Genomic DNA, 24,439 nt, shown 5'->3' on the forward strand with positions numbered 1-24,439 from the left:
AAAGCAGCATAAAGGATAATACAGATATAGTCTCCAAAATAACTAAAATCCTGAGGCTCTCTGTAATAGGCCACAAGTTAAATGTATACAAGTCAATTAGTTTCCGAAAATCTCTATCAGCGTTTTCCTCAGGTTTTGACAGAAAGGGCGACCAGAACCTACCAGCTACCACTGTTCTTTCCTGATATTTCTGCAGGATTGGGAGGGGGAGGGAGCCCAAGGCTTTTATGCTCAACTCCTTTTCCCATCCAAGTTGAGGAATGGTGATTATATCTTTGTTTCTTCCAATCTGGTAACAAAGTGAAAGCAGGTGATTTCAAATAGTAAATCTATACTACTTTTCAGATACCATTTTCCACACTTTTCTCTTCTTAGGACCCCAGGTGAGACCACTGCTCAGAGTTCTCATGTACCCTATCCCTTCCTCTTAGATCCAGTATCAGGACACTAATGCTTCAAAAAATGCAGAATAAATTTAGTGGGGATTAAGTATTTATTTCCCACCACCACCACCCCCCTTTTTATTTGCCTAGTGACAGCTTGTCTTATCACAAGAACAAACACACTAAAATGAGAATTTCAGGACTAGTTTGAAGAGGGTTATATAATCACTGAGCTATATATGCCATAGAAGAAACAAAGAAAAATTATCTGAATTAAAAATGTACTCTGTTTTATCTAACACATATCACAGTACCGTGTCTTTGCAAAAATTAACACCAAGTGTAAACAAATATAATAAAATATGAAATGAGAATTCACAGAAGCCAGTTCTGTTTCAGGAATTGTATGTTGTTAGTTGTACATCTGTATGTTGTTAGTAGTATAACATTTAGTAAATACAATAAAATGCAAAAATATATTTTCTTCTGAAAAAGGAAAAAGACAATCAGGGATAAAAACTACAGTTTAATTTAGCAATAGGTTTGTCTGGTTTATAATTTATGCTCAGAATATGTTCCTTTTTGTGCTTCGTTATATTCTTGCACAGTCAAGAATTTTCCTATGAAAACTCTTGGTTGCAACAACAAACCACTTTTCCTCAAAAATCTTATAAATACTGTGGCTGATTTGTTCAGAGAGCCTCATCTGTTTGCAGTGTTGCCTCCCCGTACAACAGGAAGAGAAGCAGTGTAAGCTAAAGAAGGACTAAAACCACTTCACTATAATGAAGTTGGGTTTAATCTTAGCCTCCTTCTTGTACATTGGCTAAAACAAATGTTGTTAGTATTGTTTTACCACTTAAAGTTCCAAGGATTGGAACAATGAAAAAAAATATTGTACCAAAAATGAAAAATTATGAGCAGAAAAAAAATAATTAAGGACATTAGGGAAAGAGAAAGAAAATTGCTGGAGGGAGGGGATCACGTCTGCTTGCTAGTCCAAAACCTGAAGATTTTATTCCGCTTTTGTTCAGACAAACCCCCCTTTGACTTTGACAAGACTTGAGCCAAAAATGACCTGGGGATTTTTGGCCTTGCTGCTTAAAGATATATGCCAAACTTCAATTCATTTCATAGACACAGAGACTCTATTAATCAGTGGTATCAAGTGTCAAACCATAGTAGTGTGTCGAGCAGTTGGGTTTGTACTCTTCATGCATAAAAGCAGCCTTTTGAAATGAAGACATTGACTTTTTTTTCTGCTCAGCCAGGAGCCACTGCCCACTGCGGTGCTGTCAATGGTGGATCTATTTCTCATTTCAGTGTCTTTGGAAATGCCACGTTGGTCAAGGCATCCATCATAGAGGTACTGTATAAGTAACACCGTGCTGAAGTTGTATGATTGCTCTTAAGCAGCTATACCTGATTAAGCACCCTGACGAGAATAATTACCTGTTTAACAAACGTAACTGTCTACAGCAGCACATAGGATTTTTACTAAGATAGCTGATACAGGGCATTCATAATGAGCAAGACCATACTCGCAGGAGACAATTATATTTGGTAAACTACTCTAATTAAGAATATGGAGAGCACAGTCCCCTTTTCATTTACCACCAGACATCGAGGAACACAGCTCTTTCAGCAAGCAGGGGTTTCTGGTCTGCTATCCCAGCTGCTCCTGGGGATGCTACAGCTGGTGTGTTGGTCCCACAGCTGGCTCTGGGATTCCTTCATGCAATCAATGAAAGAGCAGGTGCTCGAGTTCTTGTTCCCAGACTCTCTTTCCAGAGCTGCTTAGCACTGCAGGGCTTCTGCAAGGCTGCCTGGAACCTCCCTGTCACACGGTGTCCTTAATCACACTGAGATACAGAGCACTGACAGCTCAGGCAGAGCATTAACTCACATAAAAGGCTCTTAGTTTCATGTTAGTTTCAAACCTATATACTTACATTTACAAGTTTTCTTTGTAAAGATTCTGTTCAAGACCGCCCCCCCCCAAAAAAAAAAAAATCATACAATGGTTTGGGTTAGAAGGGACCTTAAAGATCACCCAGTTCCAACCCCTCTGCCATGGGCAGGGACACCTCCCACTAGACCAGGCTGCTCAAAGCCCCATCCAGCCTGGCCTTGAACACTCCCAGGGATGGGGCAATGCGATGCGATGAAGCTGCTCTTTCACAACAGCCCCACACTTCCACCAATTCCTGGCAGCCAAAGTGAGGAAGACAGCAGCACAGTGAAGAAGGTTTCCATTACATACCTGCTATTCCTCTGTCATCCTAATGCGCACATTCTCATTTGTCTTGCCTAACAGAAGAATATCACTGTGCAAAACCCTTCATTGAAAGGAGTTCAAACTTCCCATTTTTGAGGGGAAGTTCTCAATGCTAAGAAAATGAATGTATTTTCATGGCAACCTTCATCAAGGTCAAGTTCCACACCCTCAAAAAGGATACTGTAAAATGCTAAAAACCCCTACCAAATCTTCAGAAAAAATCCTAGCCAGTAGCCAGTTTCATAACATACTGAAAAACACTGTAGTATTGCCTTGGGCAGAAGAAAACTTTTCTGAGGAGTATATTCAGCACCCAGTCATGTTCTCTGAGCTCTGGCTTGCAGAGAAAAAAAAAATCTCACCTAGTAGGAAAAAAATGTGGTCACAAACAACAATGGAATATTCCTTATCTCCTTGTAATCTTTTACAGCTTTGATATTGAAAAAGTTTTACGTATTACTCTAAAAATACATATATTTTTAAATGGCATTTCAGTAAGTTAAAGAAAAATTCTGCTTTAATTTGCATCTATAAAAGAAGAAATAAATTCAATAGTGTTTTTAATGTAGCTGAGGATACCATTCATCCAGAATGCTTAGGGCTCATTTGACCTACAGATGAAGAGAGTGGATTTGAAAAGCAGCCGGAAACAGAACATGAACCTCTAAGGCAGTGACATCTCCCCTTTGTGGTCTAGAGAATAAAAACTGGGATCCTTAAGGACAGATGTTAAGACGAAAAATGGTATTAGCTGTGATTCCTGAGCCTCGTCTCCTCAACTCGACTGATGCTTTCAATCGGTTCTGTCACAATAGAAAACTCTCTGGGGTTGTCTTCCCTCATAAACCTCCCACTGTTCCTCCCAAGCAGAGCCAGAACTGCTCTAAGCTGCCGCTGCCCTTTCCCTTCTCCAGCAGCTCCCTTTAGTTGCCCATGGCACGGCAATAGGGAGGGGCTTTTTACTTTCTTTTCTTTTTAAACTTGTCTTATGACTGCAGAGGTTTTGGCAAACTCGGATCACATTTTCGGGTGTTTCCCTGACATCGTGAGAGTTAGCAGTGCATACTACAAAAAGCTGAGAGCCTCAAAGTATCATCTGGGTCCAAAAGCTTAAGTTTTAGCTGAAAGAGCAAAAACCTTCAATACCACCCTGGGTGCCAGCAACGACAAGAAGTGGAGCCCATGTCCCAGGCACTTCCTTGCTGCTCCCTCTGGCGTGCCCCTGGCAGCAGCATCTGCAGGGAGAGGGGCTAAACCTGGGCATATCTCCTGACGGTTTCTTCACAAGGATAGGAAGAAAGAAACATTTTGCCTGCGAATTTCAGTAATTTATTTTCATTGCCAGAGGAAGCTGTTACTTCCTCTGCAACCTCAACCTACAGAAATACCTCCTTCATCCTAGGGCTTCAATACCCTAGTAATATCCCTAGTAATATTCGATATCCCTAGTAATACCTAAGGATCATGAGGCACTTGCTTAAAAACTATCACTAAGTTATTTCCTTCATTAAGTAAAAATCTACAGTTTTGGGGTGGTTTTGAGCAGAATTTTCATCATCCTGGAGGAAACGGGGTAAGGAACCACACCACAATTATCAGGAGAACAGCAGCACATCTATTCTAACTGAGAAAGAGGAAAACCCAAAGGAACAACATTTGCAAGCATCAGCTGAATTGATTTATACACTGCTATAGTCTATAAGCAACATTTTTTAAACCATGTTAATTTTTCACTTTTCCAGCTACCACTAAGGCAATTAGCAGGACTCATTAGCCGAGTGACATTTTACAAATTAATGATTTACTCCTGTAAACTGATAGAAATGCATAGTAAATAAATCTTGATATAAATGGGATCAGGAAATCACTCGGTCCTGGAATAAATTTAATCATCCTTCAGGGTTTTAAAAACAGAAGTGTTGAGAAAATTATTATCTTCTGTTCCAGTCTAGTTTTTGCTCTATGGAAGTAATTTTGTCCATGAAATTATTCAAGGGTAATTTTGAGAAGACAGCAAACATTAAGATTTCAAGTGACTGAAATAATGGCAATGTGCACATGAAGAAAGAGTGTATTTCCCTCCATGGGTTTCCATTACTGCAAACATCTTTATATTTTAATATACTCAGAAATAATTCCTTATGTCACTGGAATAAGGGTAGAATAAGTGAAAAACAACCAGGAGTCTCTTATCTACTGCAAATCAGAGACCTGACTTTTGATACCTGGGCTAGATGACACTTTAGTGTACACAGCTCCGTATCACAGTAGATACTGAACTAGAAGATAAGCTTCAAAATTAAATCTTTTGAGTAAAGGTGAAAGCCTGGTTTTATATTTCATGACCATGGTTGGGAACAAAGTTGAAGATAAATTCTGTCCCTGTTAATCTGGGCGTAGCTGTGATTTACCGCCTGAGATTCCATTCTCCTCCAAGCAGTCTCACTGGCAGGGGGACAGCTTTCAGTAAGGCAGCCATACTTGCATTTTACAACTGAATAATAATAGAAATATTGATTTTGTGGTTTAGTCAGTGGAGGGAAAACTTTTTTTTGATGAGTAAGAACGATTCCTCATGTTATATAGCTATTGTGACCTCGGATTTAAATAATGAAAGCCATAAAAAAATGTATATACTTTTTTTTTTATTTTCATCATACTATTTATACACTACCCTCCCCCTTGAGCCATAGGTATTTTCCACTCCTACGAGCATTTTGACAGAGTGTTTCTCACAACCTACACCAATTGATTTTACTCTTTATCTTAACAAATATGCTGTACATAAACGGTTTTGTGTTACACATAGAAAAAGTATCTATTTGACACACAAGCCACAGGTATTGAGCATCATTTCTACTGAACAGGAGCTCTGCCAACAAATCCAAATGTTAGAAGTGAAAAGTCTTCTATTTTTATATTGGCATCTTTCGTGTTTCTTCAGCAGCAACACACAATGTAAGTAACTGTCAAACGAACAGTTGCTTTGAACCTCTGTATTCTGCTGTTGAACGCAGCAAAACCCTATTTCAAAAGTGCAGTCGAATGCATGTTTCGAGAAACAATATCTCCTCCTAATACTAGGAACTTTTCCCAAACAGCAAGAAATTGTACTTACAGAGATAATTTAGGGAATTTTCTGATGTATTTTCTCCTGAGGGAATGCCAATAATTCCAGGAGGACTCCCAAACTATTTAGTAAACAAAGCTAGGACTTAAGTTTTTAAAAACATATGAACCAAGGAACACATAATCTTCGTTATGGAGAAGCTGATGTTTCAAGGCACAGGCCACTGGAGAACATGTATCTGAGCAAAACCTACTCATAGTCAAAACTGAAAGCGAGCTGGTGCTCATTTCCTATGTTAGCCTCAAGTCTTGAATCCTTAAAGTCAATGATATTTATCTATGACATGAAGGATAATACTACTATTTGGCTTTCTGTATAAGGACTTAGGGGGAGAGAAATAGATCTTCAGCTCCTACTGGTAAGTTTCCAATTATAGAACCGAGCCCTCCCTATGTTCCCCCCACACACACGCTCACCCTTTCTTTTACCTGAAGTTTTGAGTGATACTGAAAGGGTGTTAGGAGATGCTGAATCTGTCCTGATAGACGTAAAGCCACTGCAGCTCCATGTTCTTGGCTTTAGCCAGCAGTGAGGTTGAGCACGTTTTCCCGATAGGCAGAGGGACACATTCCTGTAACGCACGTTACACCTGGCCGGCTCCACAGATCACCAGAAAAAAAAACCATAGCAGTCGCACAACACAAATGGCTGATCAGGATGAAGGCGTGCTAGTTGGAAATACGTACAGTGTGGGGCCCCTGCAGCAGCTGGCCTCGCACACTCAGGCTGCCCAGTGGCTAGCCCCTGGATGCCAGGTCCCCCCAGTTGCTGACACGTGAACAGTTACAAGCCCTGAGGGCCACAGCCCAACTCCACTTGCTGATGCAGAGCCCCTGACTCCCAGCTATGCACACACCCCCAGAGGGACGCTACCAATACCACAAGTGCCTTTAGACACTTGGTTTACCCAGTAGCTGGCCCTGGGTCCTTGGTTTCCTCCCAGCTGGAGGCATCTAGGCAGGTGAGCACCCAATGCCCACAGTCCTACTCCAGTTGCTGGTACACAGGAGCCCTCTTGCTCACACCAACACACGTACAGACGCACACCACTTTGTGGGTCCCTGCAGCAACTGGCCTTAGATACTAAGTCTATGCAGCAGCTGACCCTTAGATCTTCTCATCTCCAGTTGCTTTGCATACAGAGAGGCGCATATGTGGATGTGTCTCTTGGTCAACCTCCAGACTTCACGGTCTCCACAGTAGCAGGACCTCCTGGTCTCTCCAGTAGCCAGCTTCTCCAGTTGTCTCACACACAGAGGCTGACTGAGAGACTCCTAGATCCCACAGTCTTGCCTGTAGCTGGCTTAGACCTCCTGGCACCTCCAGTATCCGGCTCTGTGAAGGAAAATAATGAAAAAAAAAAGAAAAAAAAAATGATGTCCACTTACTGGTGAGACAGAACAGACATATAGAAGCAGAAAGCACTAGATGGCAGCAGTGCTCAACTCGTTTAATTTAGATGCAAAAGTAGAGCAGTCACCTATATTCGGCAATGCAATTTCTATGTATTTCCCACGGCACCTGAGACAGGAATTCGATACTAAAGACTGCGTAGATAAATCTTATAAAGCTAAAATTCTCAGTGAATACAGGAGGCAACAGCAGAATCAAGCAATCTTCCAACTTCCCACTGCCATAAGAAAAGACATGAGGACTAGTAATGTGACAGAACCACTAACTGTATTTCTCAGTATCAGAGGGAAAAATACCGTTCAGCTGGAGGTATACAGCGCTCCTGTCTCATCTCCCACCTCCCACTTCCACAGGGCTGGGCAATGCCACCCCTCTCCCCTCTGCCTGCCACAGCACGGCCCTGGTGCTGCTGAAGGAAGGGAAGGAGAAACCTCCCACCCTGCTAAGGACTGCCAGTATCTTCTGTGCAATTAATGGTGATGGCGAGTGGTTAATTCAGACTAGGCTTAAGCATCAGATGGTTGAAGGAGAGCTGGTAACATCATAAGATCCAGTAAAAAAGGGTGGGTTTGGGCCATTCCCCTCCCCCTTCAATAATTAGGATAAAATAACTATCTAGACATGCAGGTTTCTGACCTGTACCAGTTCCCTTGTGCTACCCAAACACTAGATGTGATCAAGAGACATGGCCTGGTAACAGACAGTGTCTCTCTCGGACAGGGGGGAGCAGGCTACCCACCATGCAGCCTCACCTAGGGCAGCCCTAACCCCCCACAACTGCCATCGCAGGCCCTCAGCCACCAGGGACACAGTGCCCGCAGCATGGCAGATGCTGGTGGCCAAGATCTGTCTGTGCCTCTGCTTGCAGGGCCACAGGGGCAGCTCAGGCTGCAGCCACGCACAGCTGGCGTGCTCAATACATTTTGGCCACGACACAAAGCCAGCAAGAGACACCCACACGAGCTGCCATGGCACCAGCCCCCTGGTCCTGCAGCACCCTGGAGGGGCATGGCCCTGGCAGGGGGGAGCCAAAGGTGGATGTGGACCTGGGTAAGGAGATTTTCATCAGCCTGGAGGCTTTTGAGAGCTACCTCTCCCCACTCCCCACCCCCAAAGAGCTTGAGGCCAAGGAAGCCATTGTCAGCGCCATCTCCTTCATGGAGGTCAACAGACAGGTGTACTTGGATTTCAAGACCATTGACAGGTGGGATCCCATCAGCAAGATTCACGTCCCCTGTGTCTGAACTCTCAAAAGCCCGTTGCTGCTACACAGGAGCAGACCCCCAGTGCAAGGGGCTCAGCTGGACACTTTTTGCTTACGACGCCAGGCGCTCTGTTTCGGTCAGCCACACCTTCCTTTCTCAGGATGGGGTTACACCTGTACCCGCATTGAGACCAGTACAACAGAGCAAAGAGTACTTCTAAGGGTCTACAGTTTCATCTCCTTTGCCATGACGGCCTGCTGATCGACAGAAGCAGAGAGCATGGGGCAGGGAAGGCGGCAGGGGCCTATTTCAGGTATAAGGGTGCCAAAAACACACATATGTCCAACCCTAGCTCTACCACCTTCCACCTGCTGTCCAAAGGCCCTGCTAAGCTTTGCAGTATCCAGAACCACACCATGAGGGGTTTCATCATCCTCTAGACAACAGATACTTTGCTTATATCTGCCAACCATGGCTTGATCACAGAAGAAGTGACAGTTGTGCCCTCAGAGACCCTTCAAAGCACTACCTTCCCTGACAGCAGTTTCTTACTTGTGATTGTTAGTGGCTCCCAGATTGCAGTCTTGACCCAGGACAGACACGTCTCCTACAGCAGCATCAGCCAGGTCACAAGTGTGGTGCACATTGCCAAGGATAAGAGCATGGATTTGAAAAACACAGGGATGTTGTTTGAAGAAACCTTCCTCAGTCCTGTGGTTAGCAATTTTACTCAGCTGTGTGACTTCAATAAATGCAAGCTCAACTTGCAGTTAGGAGTCTGGAGATCTCAGCAGTCCTGCACTGTGGAGATCCTCGTGGGACATTTCTGGAACAAGATCTATTACATTGACATGCATGAAAGTTTGACTTTGAAGGCCGTATTTGTGCCCAATCCAGGCAAAAGGTCCACTCCCTTGGTGACAGTGAGCAACCCCCATATGCTGGCTTTCAGTCAGTGCCTACGTAATAGAAGTGGAACTGACATATGGTGGAAACACCAAATACCTCTTGCATATAGTTCTGGAACAGCAGTATTTCTCTGAATTTGCAGACACTGACTTCTGCAACAATGTACGTGACAAGGAGATGTCTACTGTCACCGTGGACATACGTGACAACCCAATCGGTTGTATGGATGTGGCTCCCCTGACCGCACTTGTTGCGGTGTCCTGCCCACCTGCAGAGCACATCAGACTTGTAAAAAAATGTAACAGGACCTGACAAAGAACTCGCTCAGGAAGCGGCACTGAGAAATAATTTCAGTTATACAATCAGCCATAACATATTTGACTCACATTTTCTTGCCAGGAAAGATACACAGCAGGACAATCTACAGATCAAATATAACTTTACAAATCTGGGATGTCCTCTTCTGGTACATTATAAAAATCCTTGGGTGCCAAGTTTTGAGTTACAGGAAAGCAATAGATTTCAGGAGCATTTCCCTGCCAAATTTGTTCCATTTGAAACAAATGGAATGCACAACTATGATTATCTTTTGACTGCACATGATGCCAACTGCATCTCTCAACCTCAAAACTGGACTCCTTCGCTAGAGGAACAGGAGTCTCCAGATCCACGTACTGCGTGCACCAGAAGAAACCGCATGAGCTGTAAGGATTGGAATGGACCTGAGTTAAAGTGGCCCTCAGTCAAGTATCAGGTTCTTGGTGGACATAAAAATAAGATCACCTTCCCTCCATACAACGGTCTATATATCTTTAAAGACATTGTAATGGATGTATTTTACAGTTATTGTGATTTATCCATAACCTTCTCAGGATATGTCTATAGCACTTTTCCCAGGAACTTCGTACACTTCTGGGCACCGCTGACAGTCTTTCTGATTTTACTTTTGATTTTGACAAGATACTCCCTATCTCATTTATCAGTCTAAAAAGTGGGATGCGAGAGTTAAAGTATTTTGCATGGAATTTTTGAAAGTCTCTGGGAAATCTAACTGCAGAATTTCCCTTTTATTTAGGCAAGTTTTGTTGTTATGAAAACACGATGGAGACACTAGCTCAATGTCTTCTTTTCTAATTAGAAAGTTGAAAGTTTTATTATTTTGAAATTGAAAAGGGAGATTGTTTTACAATGGCTTATACTTGTTAATCTGTTTTTCCCATTATTTTTTTTTCCCCTCATTTTTCATTCTGAATTTTTCACTGACTATGTGGCTAGTCCTACTCGTTTCAGCATAGAGATAGTTCAAAAGTCTTTCCAGTACAAGTGCATGATTTCAGAAATAAGACAGCTTTTAAATTTAATTTTAGGAAGCATTTTTTTTAATTAAGTGGACTTCAGGGGATTTCCTACTAATCAGTATCAATCCAGGCTGTGTGACGAAGACCAATTATCTCCAAACTTCCCAACTTGAAGCTGTAACCAACTCCTACAGAGGGCGCAGCTTTTCACTCAAGCTGAATATGAGGAGAAAATCACCTGTCTTAATAACTGTACTGTGAAAGCCCAGCATCCTCTAGAATTTCTACATCCATTGTAAGGATGGATTTTTTTAATGTATTTAAAGTAATTTGGTAGGCATTTTCCTAAGACGACAGTAATAGTCAGTTAAAATTAAACCAGCCACAATAGTAAGGAATTGGGTATTTTGTCTACAAGTTAGACAACAATTAACACTGCTTTTGCTATGAACTATTTCAGACAACTATTTTAGAATCCTGTGAATCTGCAATACATATGACTTCTAGGTATTCATTGCTAGTTAAGGCCTTATTCCATTACATAGAATGTTCAAACAAGATGTAAATAATGTAGTTTAAGATAGAGACATTAAAGATGGGTTTCCGTCATAAGTAATTTAAACTATAAATTAAAGTTCAGGTTTTTTGCCTGTTTCAACGCATAGAAGAGTTTAGTTTAAAAGTTAAGACTGGCGACAAGTTCTGAGAACTCCACACCTATATCGGCATAAACAGTCCTTCTAAAAAAGTTTTAAAATGAAGTACAGAATCCAAGAGGAATATTACATTTAGTATGATTTCCACCATTTTTTAAAAGGTGGACAGGGTTGATGCTTGAGACCAGAAAAGGCACAAGACCGTGCTGTGAATTCATAGTCATCTCCTAGATCAGTAAGAGGAATCACAGAAATCTCCAGGTAACTATTATAACTGAAGCACAAAATGTAGCCTCTTCATGAAGCTTATATAGGAGATTCTGGGCTTTCCTTCTGCCGTACCAGCAGCCAGTCTAATTGCAGGAGTCATTAGAAGCAGTCTTTGTTTGCCCACAAAATAATTAAAGGCTCCGTCTCTTTTAGTAACCACCAATTATAATTACTCCAGAATTTGTGACGGACAGCCTGAACAACAAATGAAATGGAGCTTCAAGGTGCACGCAGACTTTTAACAGGCAATACCTGTTCACAGAAAATGTTTGTCTCCCAGGGCTTGTCCTTGTGCTGCTCTGCTCGGCTTCTTCCTTTTTGTCTGGCTTCAAGCTGCGAGATCCCATCCTTCTTCCCACAGTTTCTCTAAACCTGCCCCTTTCCTTTTCAATCCTTCTGACAAGCTTCCTTGCTTTCACTAGATGTACCCCAATGACAGCATTCATCTTTTAAAAAGCCAAATTTTGGTCCTGCTTGGTTCAGCAGTTGGGCACATTCCCTTGGCAATTGTTCTGCCTACAGGCACCATCCAGACATCATCCTTATTTTTCATTATGGTGAAGGCCCTTGGTTTTCACTTGGAAAGCTGTGTCCAACTCTGCTCCTCTCTTCCTCCTTCCCCTCCCCGTTGGCTGAGGTCCCCATTGCTCTTTCATGAGACACACTCAGACCGTTCCCTCTGCACGCTTTCTACATTCTCTCTAACTCTTCATGGCATGCAGCTTTCTCAGCACCCTTGTCACATAGTGTCACAAACAACTCCAAGCAATTGAAGCTGATTTTTTTGTACCATTCAGGCACCTATTCACTTCTATTACCTCCTGGCAGCATCTAATATTCTTAAGCAGCTTTATTTGTAAGTACTTTGGAGACATGACCGTTCATACAAGCAAAATACCACTAAGTTCTCAGAAACATCAAGACGGGTCTCCACACAGTATGTCCTTCAAGCCAAGCTACACAATGTGTTATCACATTTTTTTTTACCTAGATTAGCACTAACGGACATGGCAAGTATTGGTTTACTTAATCTAAAAGTTAGAATCACTGACAAGTAATATACCAGTCAGCAGTACCAGGACAGCCTGGTAGTTTCTGCGGGTAGTCAAGCCTGCTCTTTACGGCGGTGCAACTTTGAAATCACAGAAGATACCACTTGTCTCTACCAGTTTCTTCTGACAGGCTGAAAAGCAGTTAAACTTCTCACAAAACTCTCGTGGAGACATCCTCTATCAGAATAATGTGACTTGTGCCACTGAGTATTTGAACAAGTCTTAAAAATTCACCAACTGTGACTTAGAATATTGTGGCCTACAGCTGAGTAGCTGAATGGCATCAATGATGGCTTCTCTTTCCCTAAAAAGAGTGCCAAGATGTAAAGAGGACTGATGACATAGCTTAAGGCTACAATGCCAAGAACCATTTAGAAAGATCAGTCTGCCAATCTGCCCAAGAAAAGAATAACTCAATTCCTGAAGCAACGTATTCATTGTTAGATAATACTCAAGTATTCTATTGATTGGTTACCATGGTCCACAGCCCTATAAGTGCGACTATGAAGGGACACGAGCTGTGCATGTGTTCCAAGGCTTTTCAGGAAGTCTTAAATCCCAGAGACAGTCATACAGTAGTACTGAACGAGCAAAAATGGAAACCTTGTCTAAAAAGAAAAAATGCATCTGAAGGCAGATGTACAATATTGTCCTATTAAGAAATCTCCTTCAGCCACAAGATAGAGCAGACTGTCAGAAGCATTAGGTTTATTTAGATGCTCAGTTTTCCTTGTACTCAGCTAACCCATCATAAACTGTAACTCCCAACTCCGAGCTGGTTTTGCTGTACCAGATTGCTTCACACAGCCCTCTCTACCTTCAGCAGCTATTACTCAAATTAAAAATCCCCAGCACACCACAAGTAACAGATTTCCCAGACTTCTGGGTTGTACCTGGGAACATCGGATAAGAACTCAAAAGGCAAATACAGCAGCCGCTACAAGTTTTGATGTACACCAACGCTACACATGGCAACAGGGCAGGAACTTCACCTGAGCAAAGAGGGCCACAATGAAGACAGTGCAGAAAACATATGTAACCAGTATCAGCACCTGTAGATTGCCACAGCTGTACGAAAAGGAAGAAGGGTCACAAATCCGTACAGTGAATATGGTGTATGTTTTATTCTATTTACAGTACATTTGTTATAAATATAATACATTTCTTGAAAATCTTGAGTACTTTTTTTTAAAACAGATCAATTGTTATAGTTACATAATAAAGTAAGTGACAATTTAAATGACAATCTCATGGTTGTGAAATAGTGCATTCTGCATTGAGATGAATGAGAAAATACTCAAACTGGTTGAAGAAATTAATTTTTTTTTAAACACCTTAGGTGGGACTTGTATGTAAACCTTGAAAGGTCACTAGCTTCCATAAACATGAGAACTCAAAACAAGATTTTAAACTAAAGAACTGAGAAACAAAAATGGATTTGAGAGACCTTATTGACCGTCACAGTAAGGTTGGGATTTATCATGACTAATGGCTTCAGACAGGAAAAAGCCAATGAGGGTTTCTTCCTGAACCGTATCCTAATACAGCCACAAATATTAAACACACCATGCTGGAAGTTGTAACAGCAGTCAAGCTGCATTTCTGACAGGGCATAGGACATACAAATATGTTCAGATCTGGACTTAAAGTGTATTTTGTGTTATGAGTATCTTAATTACCAGAGAAGAAATATATTATAAAAGGATAGATGTATTTTCAGTCCAACGTGCGTTGCATTGAGAAACAAAGTGACAAGTCGTCTGAATATTTCGCTATTTTTTCTCCTACGCAATCTTTAGTAACAAGTTAGATGTTTGAGGTGCTATTTCCAAAAACTGCAGCAAAATGTCAACCAGCAATATAAGAAAAGAATCCCATTTATTTTGTTTTTTAGTGTGATTTTTTTTTCCCCAGGAAGTGGTCAGATATTATTGATAATAATCAGTGCAGGCATGGAGTTCTGCTGACTCGTTTCAAACAAAGTAACTTGGTCCGCTAGCTTGGCAAATACTCTGGGGGTTCCGAGATTATAGACACCTGTATGAACAAAGCAAGCTTTCAGCTGCAAGCTATAGACCTCCTGGCTTTTTAGTTGAAGCTTGTACTGTGTTTGCCCAAGCCATGTAAAAGATCCATGGATTTCTAATGCTTCTGGGCTGAAAGAGAAGATAACAACATTATTTGTCTGCATTTGAAGCATATATTACCAGTTTACATCATTCCCTCTGAGCTCCAGTTTTCCCAAGATAGAATGCACTGTGTCCCCCTGACCAGCCCATTACAAAGATATGCTTGTTTATGCTTCCTGAAAACTTATTTTCAGAAGTCAGGAGCTGGGAACTTAAGTTACTATTCTGGCAGCCTTTGGATGTGAGAGTGCCCGCTGCCACTTGTCTTTGATGTCTTGGAATTTGCTGAGTCTTTTTGACTGCTTGCCTACAATAACTTCCCTTAAGTCACCACCTTGCCCAAATGCATTGTGCTTTTTTTGTTCCACACATGCCCCTTATCTTTAATCTCAAAGTTTTTCTAGCAAGACAAAGCTAGATTTTGAACAGGTAACAGTTGTGACCATAGGTATAGACAGAACTGCACTTAACATTTTATCGAGATATTAAATGCAGCTTCAAAAAAGGTCATGTCTGTACGGCCTCTTTTCTACTGCATCCACATCCCCACAAACATATACACACACTGAGACAGATTACCTAAGGTACCCTTGGTTATCTTTATGCATCCCTACGTCTACCCATCAGCTAAATTTAACTCTGGGTCCTTACTTATTACCACATACTTTATGTTCTCTGACTCACACTTAACATGCTCATTGCAGCAGCTCTCCCCTTGGCTCAAATGAATCAGTACAAATCTTTACAGCATTTATTTTGTTCCTAGTATACTGTATGTTACATACAGAACATTACTTATATGTATAATGATGAATTCCAGTGCATTCCTAGCTTTCTACAGAACAGGCACACAACACTAACAATAGACATCGTAAAAAGATCCAAACCGTCAGTTTTAGGAATTCCTATATAAAGCATTCTTATGCCTGTCCCAAGAGTTAGAGTTAAATCAGAGTTTATGTCACACAGAAATTATCAACAAGGATATACACTTCTTTAGGGACGTTGCATTAATAAGCTGTGGGGGTGTTGGGGCTTTGTCTGTTTTTAAGATGTTTCAGAGCACATGAACTACAATATCCTTCCAAAGACATGTTTTACAATGCTGTTATAAAACATCATTGCCTTGTGAAAAAACACCAGATCAGTGAATACCTTCCTATTCTTAACTGATAAATAAACCAGAAGGCTTAAGTCTTCCGTCCTCTGTTTCTGAAACTGTGTTCAGAAGGCTCTGTGCTTTTAACTTCTTACTTGCCTGGGTGGACTGTTGGCAAGAAGCCAATGGTCCCCCATGACTAAGCCTACCTGAGTGTCTTCAAGAATCTGCCTCCCTCCCCAAGAATATTCAGTCAAGAATATCACAGTCTGTTCTGTGGTAAGCAGATCAAGTAGCATTATGTCTACCAGGGGCAGAAGGCAGGGAAGAGGAGATGCCACCTGAATTACACATGAGTTTTAAAAGAAGCAGAAGAATTTACAATGGTATATCATGGTACTGAATTCTCTCTCCCACCAAAATCCTTAGTAAAGCTTTTAGAAGCGATTCACAAAACATTTCCTCAGTGCTAATGTTTTTGCACATAATACTTCAGTTCCAAGAAAAAAAACTAGTCATAAGAATCAGCTGATAAACCTAGGGGAAGCATTAAAAATACCTTTGGCTTTTATACTAAGACAAACTGCAGTAGGATGTACTTGTTTAAGCTTCAAAAGTTGTTTTCTACAAATTACTTGATATTTTAAAAATGAACACTCAACAATGTATGTTTAATAAAGTAAGGCTACTGAAGATCAAAAGCATTTCCACTTTCCTAGAAAAGCTCTGCAGAGTTTAACTATTCAAGAGTCACAATTCAACTAGCAGTAGTCAGAACCAAAGTAAAATTTGAGCACTGACTGAAGACTCCCATTTGACTGTATGAAGTCTTTATCACCTTCCATTCTTTCAAAGAAGCCACTGTTGAAAAAATCCTATTCTAGATCTTTAATATAGTTAAAACTTTAAAAGACTCCCCAAAACTAAGAAGCATTCTCAGAAAGTACTTTTAAATTAACATTCATACATTACCTTGCTGTTTTATGCCTCAAATCAATCATCACATCTACAACAGCCTGGGAACAATTGGAAAGTAGGAGAGTGACAGGTACCAGACAGAGGCTGCAACGAGAAATAGTTCCATAGTAAAGGAAAAATGTCTGACTCTGGATAGTCTTAATTATACTCTTAAATAGTTAAAATAAATTCCAAGTATGATAAAATTAACATGCAGTTTTCTATTACACAACAGTCAGTGTACACAGCAACATAATCACTTACATTGACTAGAGCAAATTATAGTAAAAGCTATTAGTTGAGGCAAACAGCATTGGCTCAACTGAGGCAAATGAAGTTACCACCCTCCTTTGCCCAGCTGAGAAAGGCTAGCAAAAGCATAAATACCGCCTTATTTTACAGGAAATCTACTGTTACGACAAGAGACATTTCAGAATGAGATAACGTGGTCTAGTATGCTATTCTCTGAACTGCTGTTTAGTACATTTTGTCTAGGTACTTTTCTTCTGCACTGCCTCTTGTAAAGGAACTGCCTAGTTTTAGCCAGAACAGCGCCCAAACGGAACAGACAGCACATACACATTTAGTGTTAATTTAAGACTTTACCCTGAATAAAATTAATACAGTTAGTTGATATTCTGCTTGTTCACAATTAGTATGATTGTTTTTAGAAATAATGCTGCAGCAAGAAAGACCGCAAGATATTCACAGGCAGGTACACAGACTACTGCAGCTGCAACAGCTCTATGTATGCAACGAGGGATTGCTATTGCTTAACAGTTTAAATATCCTAAACTTGACCAACAAGAAAAGAACAATTACCAACTTCAACGAATAGGATATGAACTTGTTAATTCATGCTTTGTAACTGACATTAAAATATGCCACGTTATAAAACATTTAAATGATAGGTTTTATAAAGAAATCCCTTTCTTTTTGCAACTTACTTTATTAACTGAAATTTCAGAAAAAAGTTAACACAGTAGAAGTTATCAGATAAATCAACTCAAACATAAATAGGTATCTTTATGTTTTGAGTACAGTTCATTTCATATCTGGAAATAAATCCAGGGGGCTTTGTTCATGTATTTTAATTTTGAAAGATTAGTGGATTTTACAGGCCCCAACTAATTCACTCCAGCAATCTACTTTTTTTTTTTTTTTTTTTTTTTTTTACAAAGGTTAATTCTGATATTCCTCCAGGTGACAAGCCCCAGTGATCTGATTTGTTACCATCTTTTTTTCTGACATAAATCAGAACCACGTGCAGCTAATCTTGGCAAGTCAGATGCTGTAGACATAACAGTTCTTTTGACTTAAAAGTGCCTCTTACTTTCTGTCTAGCTTCTCAGAGTAGTCACACTGGTTACTCTGACACCAAAAATAAACAAAGGCAGCAGAGTATTTATTTTTCTTTCGGTAAGTTTGATAACATTACTTGTTAACATTAAAACTGTGAACTGTGGTATTACAGCCTGTTTCTCTACACGAAACTGCCATTTTACCTATAAAATTCTGAAGAAGTGAGCTTAAGAATTGAGCAAGATTTCATCTTTGCATACCAGACTTATCTTTTGTATCATAACCCACATAGCATCTCTCAAGAGGACTTATGTCAAATTAACAATATTTCAAAAGTTTCTAAAGAAAACATTGTACTAACCTTTTTTGCTGAAAAGAATGATTGAAAGACTCTGGATAATGAAGACTTGTCTTGATAAGATTAGAAAGCTGCTCTGGTGTTGGTCTAGCAGGTACTGGTGTGTTTTCTGGTCGAAAAAACTTTAGGAGAACCATTTCTGGTAATTCCTGAAACACAAATTCAGAATGACATTTAAAATACTGATATAAGGTACGGTGCAATGCAACACAAGAAATCCAGTCACAGAAGCCACGATTTTCCATTATGAACTATAACTCCAGGGAAACAAGTCTACAGAATCATGACACTTACAGTTTTTTTCCCCAATGTGTTTTGTATTTAAGCATGCTAGATGAGGAATTGATATGACTTATCTGTTACCTTATTTTCAGACAGATTTCACAGCTGCTTGTGAAAACATGTCCATGCAAGTTTCACAAAAGCATGCTATTGTTGCAGTAGTTTGTTAGTGTTTGGTTTTTGTTTTGCCTCTAGGAAAAAGGGATAGCATTTACACAATTCCCTGTTCAGCAGCTGTACCTAAAATAACCCCAAAATATCCATCACCTGCCCTGGGAAGTTCACAACAGGAAAACCAATGTCCAAGTTTCCCAAAACAGATACAAAGTAAAGCAAACAGAAGTTTATAGGAAGATGCTAGCAACGACAGAAGGATTTAATGCAGAGTATCTTAAAAACTGTATAGCAAGCTCTTGCAGATATGGAAGTTACCTTTGTCCCCAGCTGAAAACCCAAGTCAAGCACTGACACACTACTTGGGATTCATCCTAACCCCGTGGGCAGAATCAATCTCTGAAGCAGAAGAAATTAGATGATACAGCAAGATGCAACACCAAATGAGGCAATCAGGCTGCATTTGGTCCAGCATTCCAGTGCTACTGTAACTCTGTCCAACATCATCTAATCTGTTTTGCAAGCAGGATTTATTCAGGAAGGGGCTGACTTTTAGTATACCCTTATGAATCTATTCTGCAAAAAGTACACCTTTAGAAAAAAAAGAAATTTGCAGCAATAAGCATGACTGACTACTAGAAGCATGTGAAAGAATATTTTAAAAAGCCATCAATAAGTCAGTACAGTGTAATAAACTAATACTTTTCATTTAAGGGTGATGGATTGTACCTTCTAAATTGAAAAGAAATACTATCAGCAACAAAACCTGACTCAAAGTAACAGACACACTGGGTATTCTGCAATATGTATGAACGTCTCAGTCACTGTTTGCCTGTGCTGGTAATACCAAGACAACATCAAATGTTTTATCAGGTTTGCAATTCTTTCCTCTTGAAAGAAAGAGTAGTTTTCTTAAAAAGTAATTTGAGAAGAAAAAAGATATTTCACAGTAACAATGAAATATATTTTAAGCATTGAATGAATATGGTATTTCCACCCTACCCTACGGTTATCTAACTTTATGAAAATTGACAACATGAAACACCCGAGAGATAAGATTACAGGTTTTCATTTAAATTATCTTTCTCCTCAAATTACAGTCCAACCAGTTATTCAATGCCCTCGACCACATATCAATATCCTACGCACTGTAGTTTGCCCTAGAGTCAGTTACCTGTTCCAAGTCCTCCCAATCAGAATTCCCGAGTATTTTTTTAAAACCCTACAAAAGACAAATACGAAGGTTTATCTCTACAAATAGACAAGAACATCATGAAATGCAGCAGGAACATTTACTGGTGAAAGTACCAGAGTGCCATTAATATTTAAAACCTTTAGTTCTAATATCACACCTCTGTTGAAGGACTGGAAAGCAGTAAGATTAACCATTTACCATCACAGAGCTAAACCTTAATTCCAGTCAGCCTCTGGGTGTCAGATTCAGAAGAGATATCTGTCTCTCCAAGTTCAGCTGCTCAAAGACTAGTTTTTTTGCAATTGTGTACCTAGAACAAAGGCTAAAACATGACATTTAGTACATGATTCTCTTACCTAATGGTTCAGCACAGAATTAAGCACTTCCAAATACAGCTGTGCATACAGATCAGGAGCTGGAGGCAGCTAATAAGAAATGCTAAGTTTAAGGATGCATAAAACTCCTGCCCTACTCTGGAGCTTGGGAAATTGGATCAAGGCTTGAAAAAAGGTGTCCATACCTACTTGGGCACCTGTATCCTCCCTTCAAGAATATGCACAAAGCAGGTAACAGCCTCAAGTCTTTAGGTTATTTACGCTTAGAAACAAAGTAAAAAAAAAAAAAAACAACTGAGAAGTAAACAGATAGCATTTTGTTGCTGAACTCCTAGAATACCAGTCCAAAGGGAGTACTGCCTTTTTTAAGCCAATAACAAGAATTCCGACACCTAAAGTCTGCTTGTTGACCCATTACGGTTCCTTCCAAAGACTCCAGAAGTGCCGCAGGTTCCAATAGACAGCAAACACCATATACAAAAAGGCCAAAACAATGGTTAAGACGTTCCCTTTAAAAAATTGCTTAAGGTGTAATTTGAAGGTCTCATTCATACATAACGGTAGAGGTACAGATAACTTGACTGGAAGAGCCTTCATCATAAGAAGAGTTTGGAAGAACTGTACACAGGGGAGTTACTGTTTTAAATTTCATAGCTGCATTTTTATGCTTTTTGGTTTTTGACTCAAAGCACACAAAGGGCAGCAGCACCAGAACCACACTACTCCCACAGTTGCTTTCCAAGAGCTACATACACACTGTGCAACTGGTGCTAGGAAAGCTGTTTCTATTCTTAGAAAAGTTTTTGCTGCCCATAGCCATTTACAAAGGCTAGCTTCAAACAAATATACTTAAAATTAGACACAAGCCTACTGTTCCAAGTAGAAGAGTCTCCATATCTTCGCTTATTTCGTAGTTATAAAAAAGCCTGGATCTTTAGAGTCTGATGTTTAGCTACTTTGAAACAAAGTTACATACTATCACTTACACTTCTGAAATTACATATTAGTCATTCACACTGGATTTAGATATCTCCTGCAACTGCACTAAGCTAAAAGTTTGAAAAGTCAGAACTTACACCATTCAAAACATCTTTTGCATTATCTGATAGATGCAATAGACAAGTCTGTCTATAACGTATTCTTTAATATCTTAGAATGCACTTTCAAATTGAAAAGTTCTTCCTTTCCATCAGATGGATGGAAGTGATGGTATCTTTACGTGCAATCATTTTAAAGGATTTTTCTACATAATTTTAGACAACTTGAAGTTTTCAATTTCAAAACCAGTCTTCTCAATGACTTGGGCAATGTGCTCTTAAACGTACTAGGAGAAATTAAGCACCACAATTTGATTTCCAAGTTATATGGAAATTCAGCACATTTGCCCTATAAATCACAAGTTACACGCAGCCAAAAGGATTATTAACATGCTCAGTCAAGTATGAAGGACCAATATGCACAGCATACAAGAAAATCTACATAGGAAACTCTGGAACAACACTAAGCATAAGTAAAAGCAGAATATATGAAAGCAACACGTAAGACAGAGATCCCAAGTGATGTGTCTTTCTCCCTCTCCCATTTTAGAACAGAGAACTTCCATTTCAAAACCTCAGTTTTAAGTCGGTTTCCTTTACCATGTAACTCATCTACATTTATTCTAGCTCCTAACTATAGAAACGACGACTCCAGGAATAGTATTTTACTAAGACACCAGTAATAATGCATCTGAAAGCATAAATATTGTCATCAGCTCTGCAGTCCATCAATGGGTAAAGCATCAGATACAATTTTTCACCTATTTCGAATATTTCATTCATGACAATAACGTAAGTCAGTCCTCACAAAATCGGTACAGTAACTGGTACATTAATTCAGAGTAAAAATGTACACTTCAGCTCTTGATGTTTACTCTTAAGAATTTTGCTTTCCCCCCACTAAGCCTGTTTAAAGCTGTGTTTGACTCAAGTATCCCTCCCCATGAACTCTGTAAAACAAAAAAAATATGAACTAGCATAACATGTCACTTCCAGTAATTCACTGTTAGGAAAAGCAAAATTATTTAAACCCTACCCTCTCCTACCTTTCAAAATTCCTACTTCCAACTGAACTATTGCTGCCTCACTAAGTTACATCTACATTAAGAAGCAGTGTTACCAAAAATAATCATCTCTCAAATGCAATGCTGACAACAAGCCTGCATCTGTGCTAAATGCATTTATGGATTTTACTTTGGGCTAGCACTGGTCTAATCCACAGGACTGACTGAGCAGCACAGAAGCACACCATGTGCAGTCCTGGAGCATATCTAGATTAATTCTGCCTGGCAGCTCTCCACTTTGTGCGTTACAAGACCACTTCACAATGAAAACAGAGTGCTGTACATGGGGACAGTCTCTTAAAAAAAAGTATGCCTGATCTAAAACACACTCGTAGCCACTTTATCTCATCTAGACTTCAGTCAAAACTAAGTTTACACTCACATGCTAATGTATTTCAGAAGTATGGACACAGTATTCACAACATGCCAGCATGCCCAAGTGACACGCCTCTATTAGATTGCTTCTCACCTTCCATCAGTGTGAAGGCTTTGCCAATCCTAAGCGTGGCAAATGCCCCAGCCCCACACTACTACTTCCATTCCACCGCATTACACTGTGCTTTTCCTTTTGGATTGAATTCATCAGATCAGAAAAATATGGAAGACGGCAATAAGAAATAATATTGATCAACAGCCCTGAATGAACAGATGTTTAAAGTATCTGAAATTTTAGTCCTTTTACTAAGTTATGGTAGAGAGGTCAAGAACAAGAGACAGAATAGCTGTATTTCAAGTGCAATCGCAAGTTGACCTTCAGTTAAAACAACCTGATTCCTGAATGTAAGTTTCAGAAGAGAAACGGAACCCATAGCAGTATCACTGTCAAAAAAGAACAGCCATTGGTTACAAATACACAGCTAATTTTTATTAGTGAGGCTTTTACTATTTGGACTCTAACAGCTACTGCTAACACATCTTCACACCTATTCACTTTAACATCTTACGTGATTTATTCTTCACACACCATTGCTAGTGACTGTAATGTATCACTTTGTGGCACCTTTTGTGGTTTGATTCAAGGAAATAAACTATATTTAGCATTTTTCCCTACCTTTAGCAAAAGGCTATTTTTGCAAAAAAAAAGTGAGAGAAAGGATAGGAAGATAAATGTAAGCTTTTCTATATGAAGCTTTTCAGCAAGCTTTCTATATGAAACAAAGAAATGCTTTAACAGAGTCAATATTCTTTAAGTGTTCCTTCAGCATACTATGTGTTACAATTCCAAACTTCTAGAACATAAAGATGCAAGTAGCTCATCACATCGCTTGATAAGTCTACTGTGTCCAGTAACCTATGCTCAAAAGCAATGCCATGGAGTTAAATAAAAAAAAAAACCACATTGTAGTGTAAAAGAAAAAAATTGTATTCCATGGCAGAAAATTAGTAAGCTTCAAAGTTACAGTTATCATTGTCTCGGTTAGAATGAAAAGAGTTCAGCATTCACAATTCTGTTTTGAACACGGGAAGAAAAAGACGCACATGTATTTTGACCTTCCAAGTAAAACTGTATAGAATTTTACTGTTATTTTCTTTCTTTTTATGTGGGTACATACAGAAATTTTACGCAGAAAAATATTTTAAGCCTCCTGCAAACCCCACTACCTTGTGTTTTATAGAAAGCAGAGGTCTTATCTTGATTTTATCAAATACTATGGCAAGTTATGCCACTGCAATACAGGAATAATCGCATCCTGCTGTCTGTTCCACATCCCTGTTGTATGCATTAAATGTTCCACAATGAACCATGCAGAAGTAACCATCTGTCCTTGCACCTCAGCCAGTCTGACATCTTAGCTTAGATATACGATAAAGATGACATTATATCAGTACACCCAACTACCAATCTACCAGCAACTGCTGGAAGAACTTGAGAAACACAATAGTGCCAATGAATACAGACCCACTGCTCTTATACTACACTGCTTTCCTGCAGCTTTGTTTCCCTGAACAGTTCTAGAAGCTTCTATAAATCC

At 39.8% G+C, this 24,439-nt stretch overlaps 2 protein-coding genes across 5 annotated transcripts in view; one reads left to right on the forward strand and one right to left on the reverse strand.

Moving 5' to 3' along the window:
* Positions 1 to 9,260: 9,260 nt before the first annotated feature.
* On the forward strand, positions 9,261 to 10,436 carry LOC141738358 (cation channel sperm-associated auxiliary subunit delta-like). Its single transcript, XM_074573554.1, is given in 3 exon segments — positions 9,261 to 9,270; positions 9,362 to 9,615; positions 9,617 to 10,436. Coding segments are annotated over 3 exon segments (954 nt in total). The 3' UTR covers positions 10,307 to 10,436.
* A 3,258-nt stretch (positions 10,437 to 13,694) lies between these two features.
* Positions 13,695 to 24,439, reverse strand: part of TRAPPC8 (trafficking protein particle complex subunit 8) — a 56,876-nt gene continuing 46,131 nt past the window's right edge. For 2 of the 4 annotated variants that reach the window (XM_074576912.1, XM_074576910.1), the window contains 4 exons: positions 20,010 to 20,057; positions 18,443 to 18,588; positions 16,795 to 16,884; positions 13,695 to 14,750 (listed from right to left, as the gene is read on the reverse strand). In XM_074576912.1, coding sequence (XP_074433013.1) covers positions 14,516 to 14,750; positions 16,795 to 16,884; positions 18,443 to 18,588; positions 20,010 to 20,057 — 519 coding nt within the window. In that variant the 3' untranslated portion in view covers positions 13,695 to 14,515. The remainder of the gene's footprint in view (positions 14,751 to 16,794; positions 16,885 to 18,442; positions 18,589 to 20,009; positions 20,058 to 24,439) is intronic. The other 2 variants (XM_074576911.1, XM_074576909.1) reach the window with 1 other exon arrangement.

Source organism: Larus michahellis, chromosome 2, assembly GCF_964199755.1.
Source record: "Larus michahellis chromosome 2, bLarMic1.1, whole genome shotgun sequence".
In the NCBI taxonomy this organism is placed as follows: domain Eukaryota; kingdom Metazoa; phylum Chordata; class Aves; order Charadriiformes; family Laridae; genus Larus; species Larus michahellis.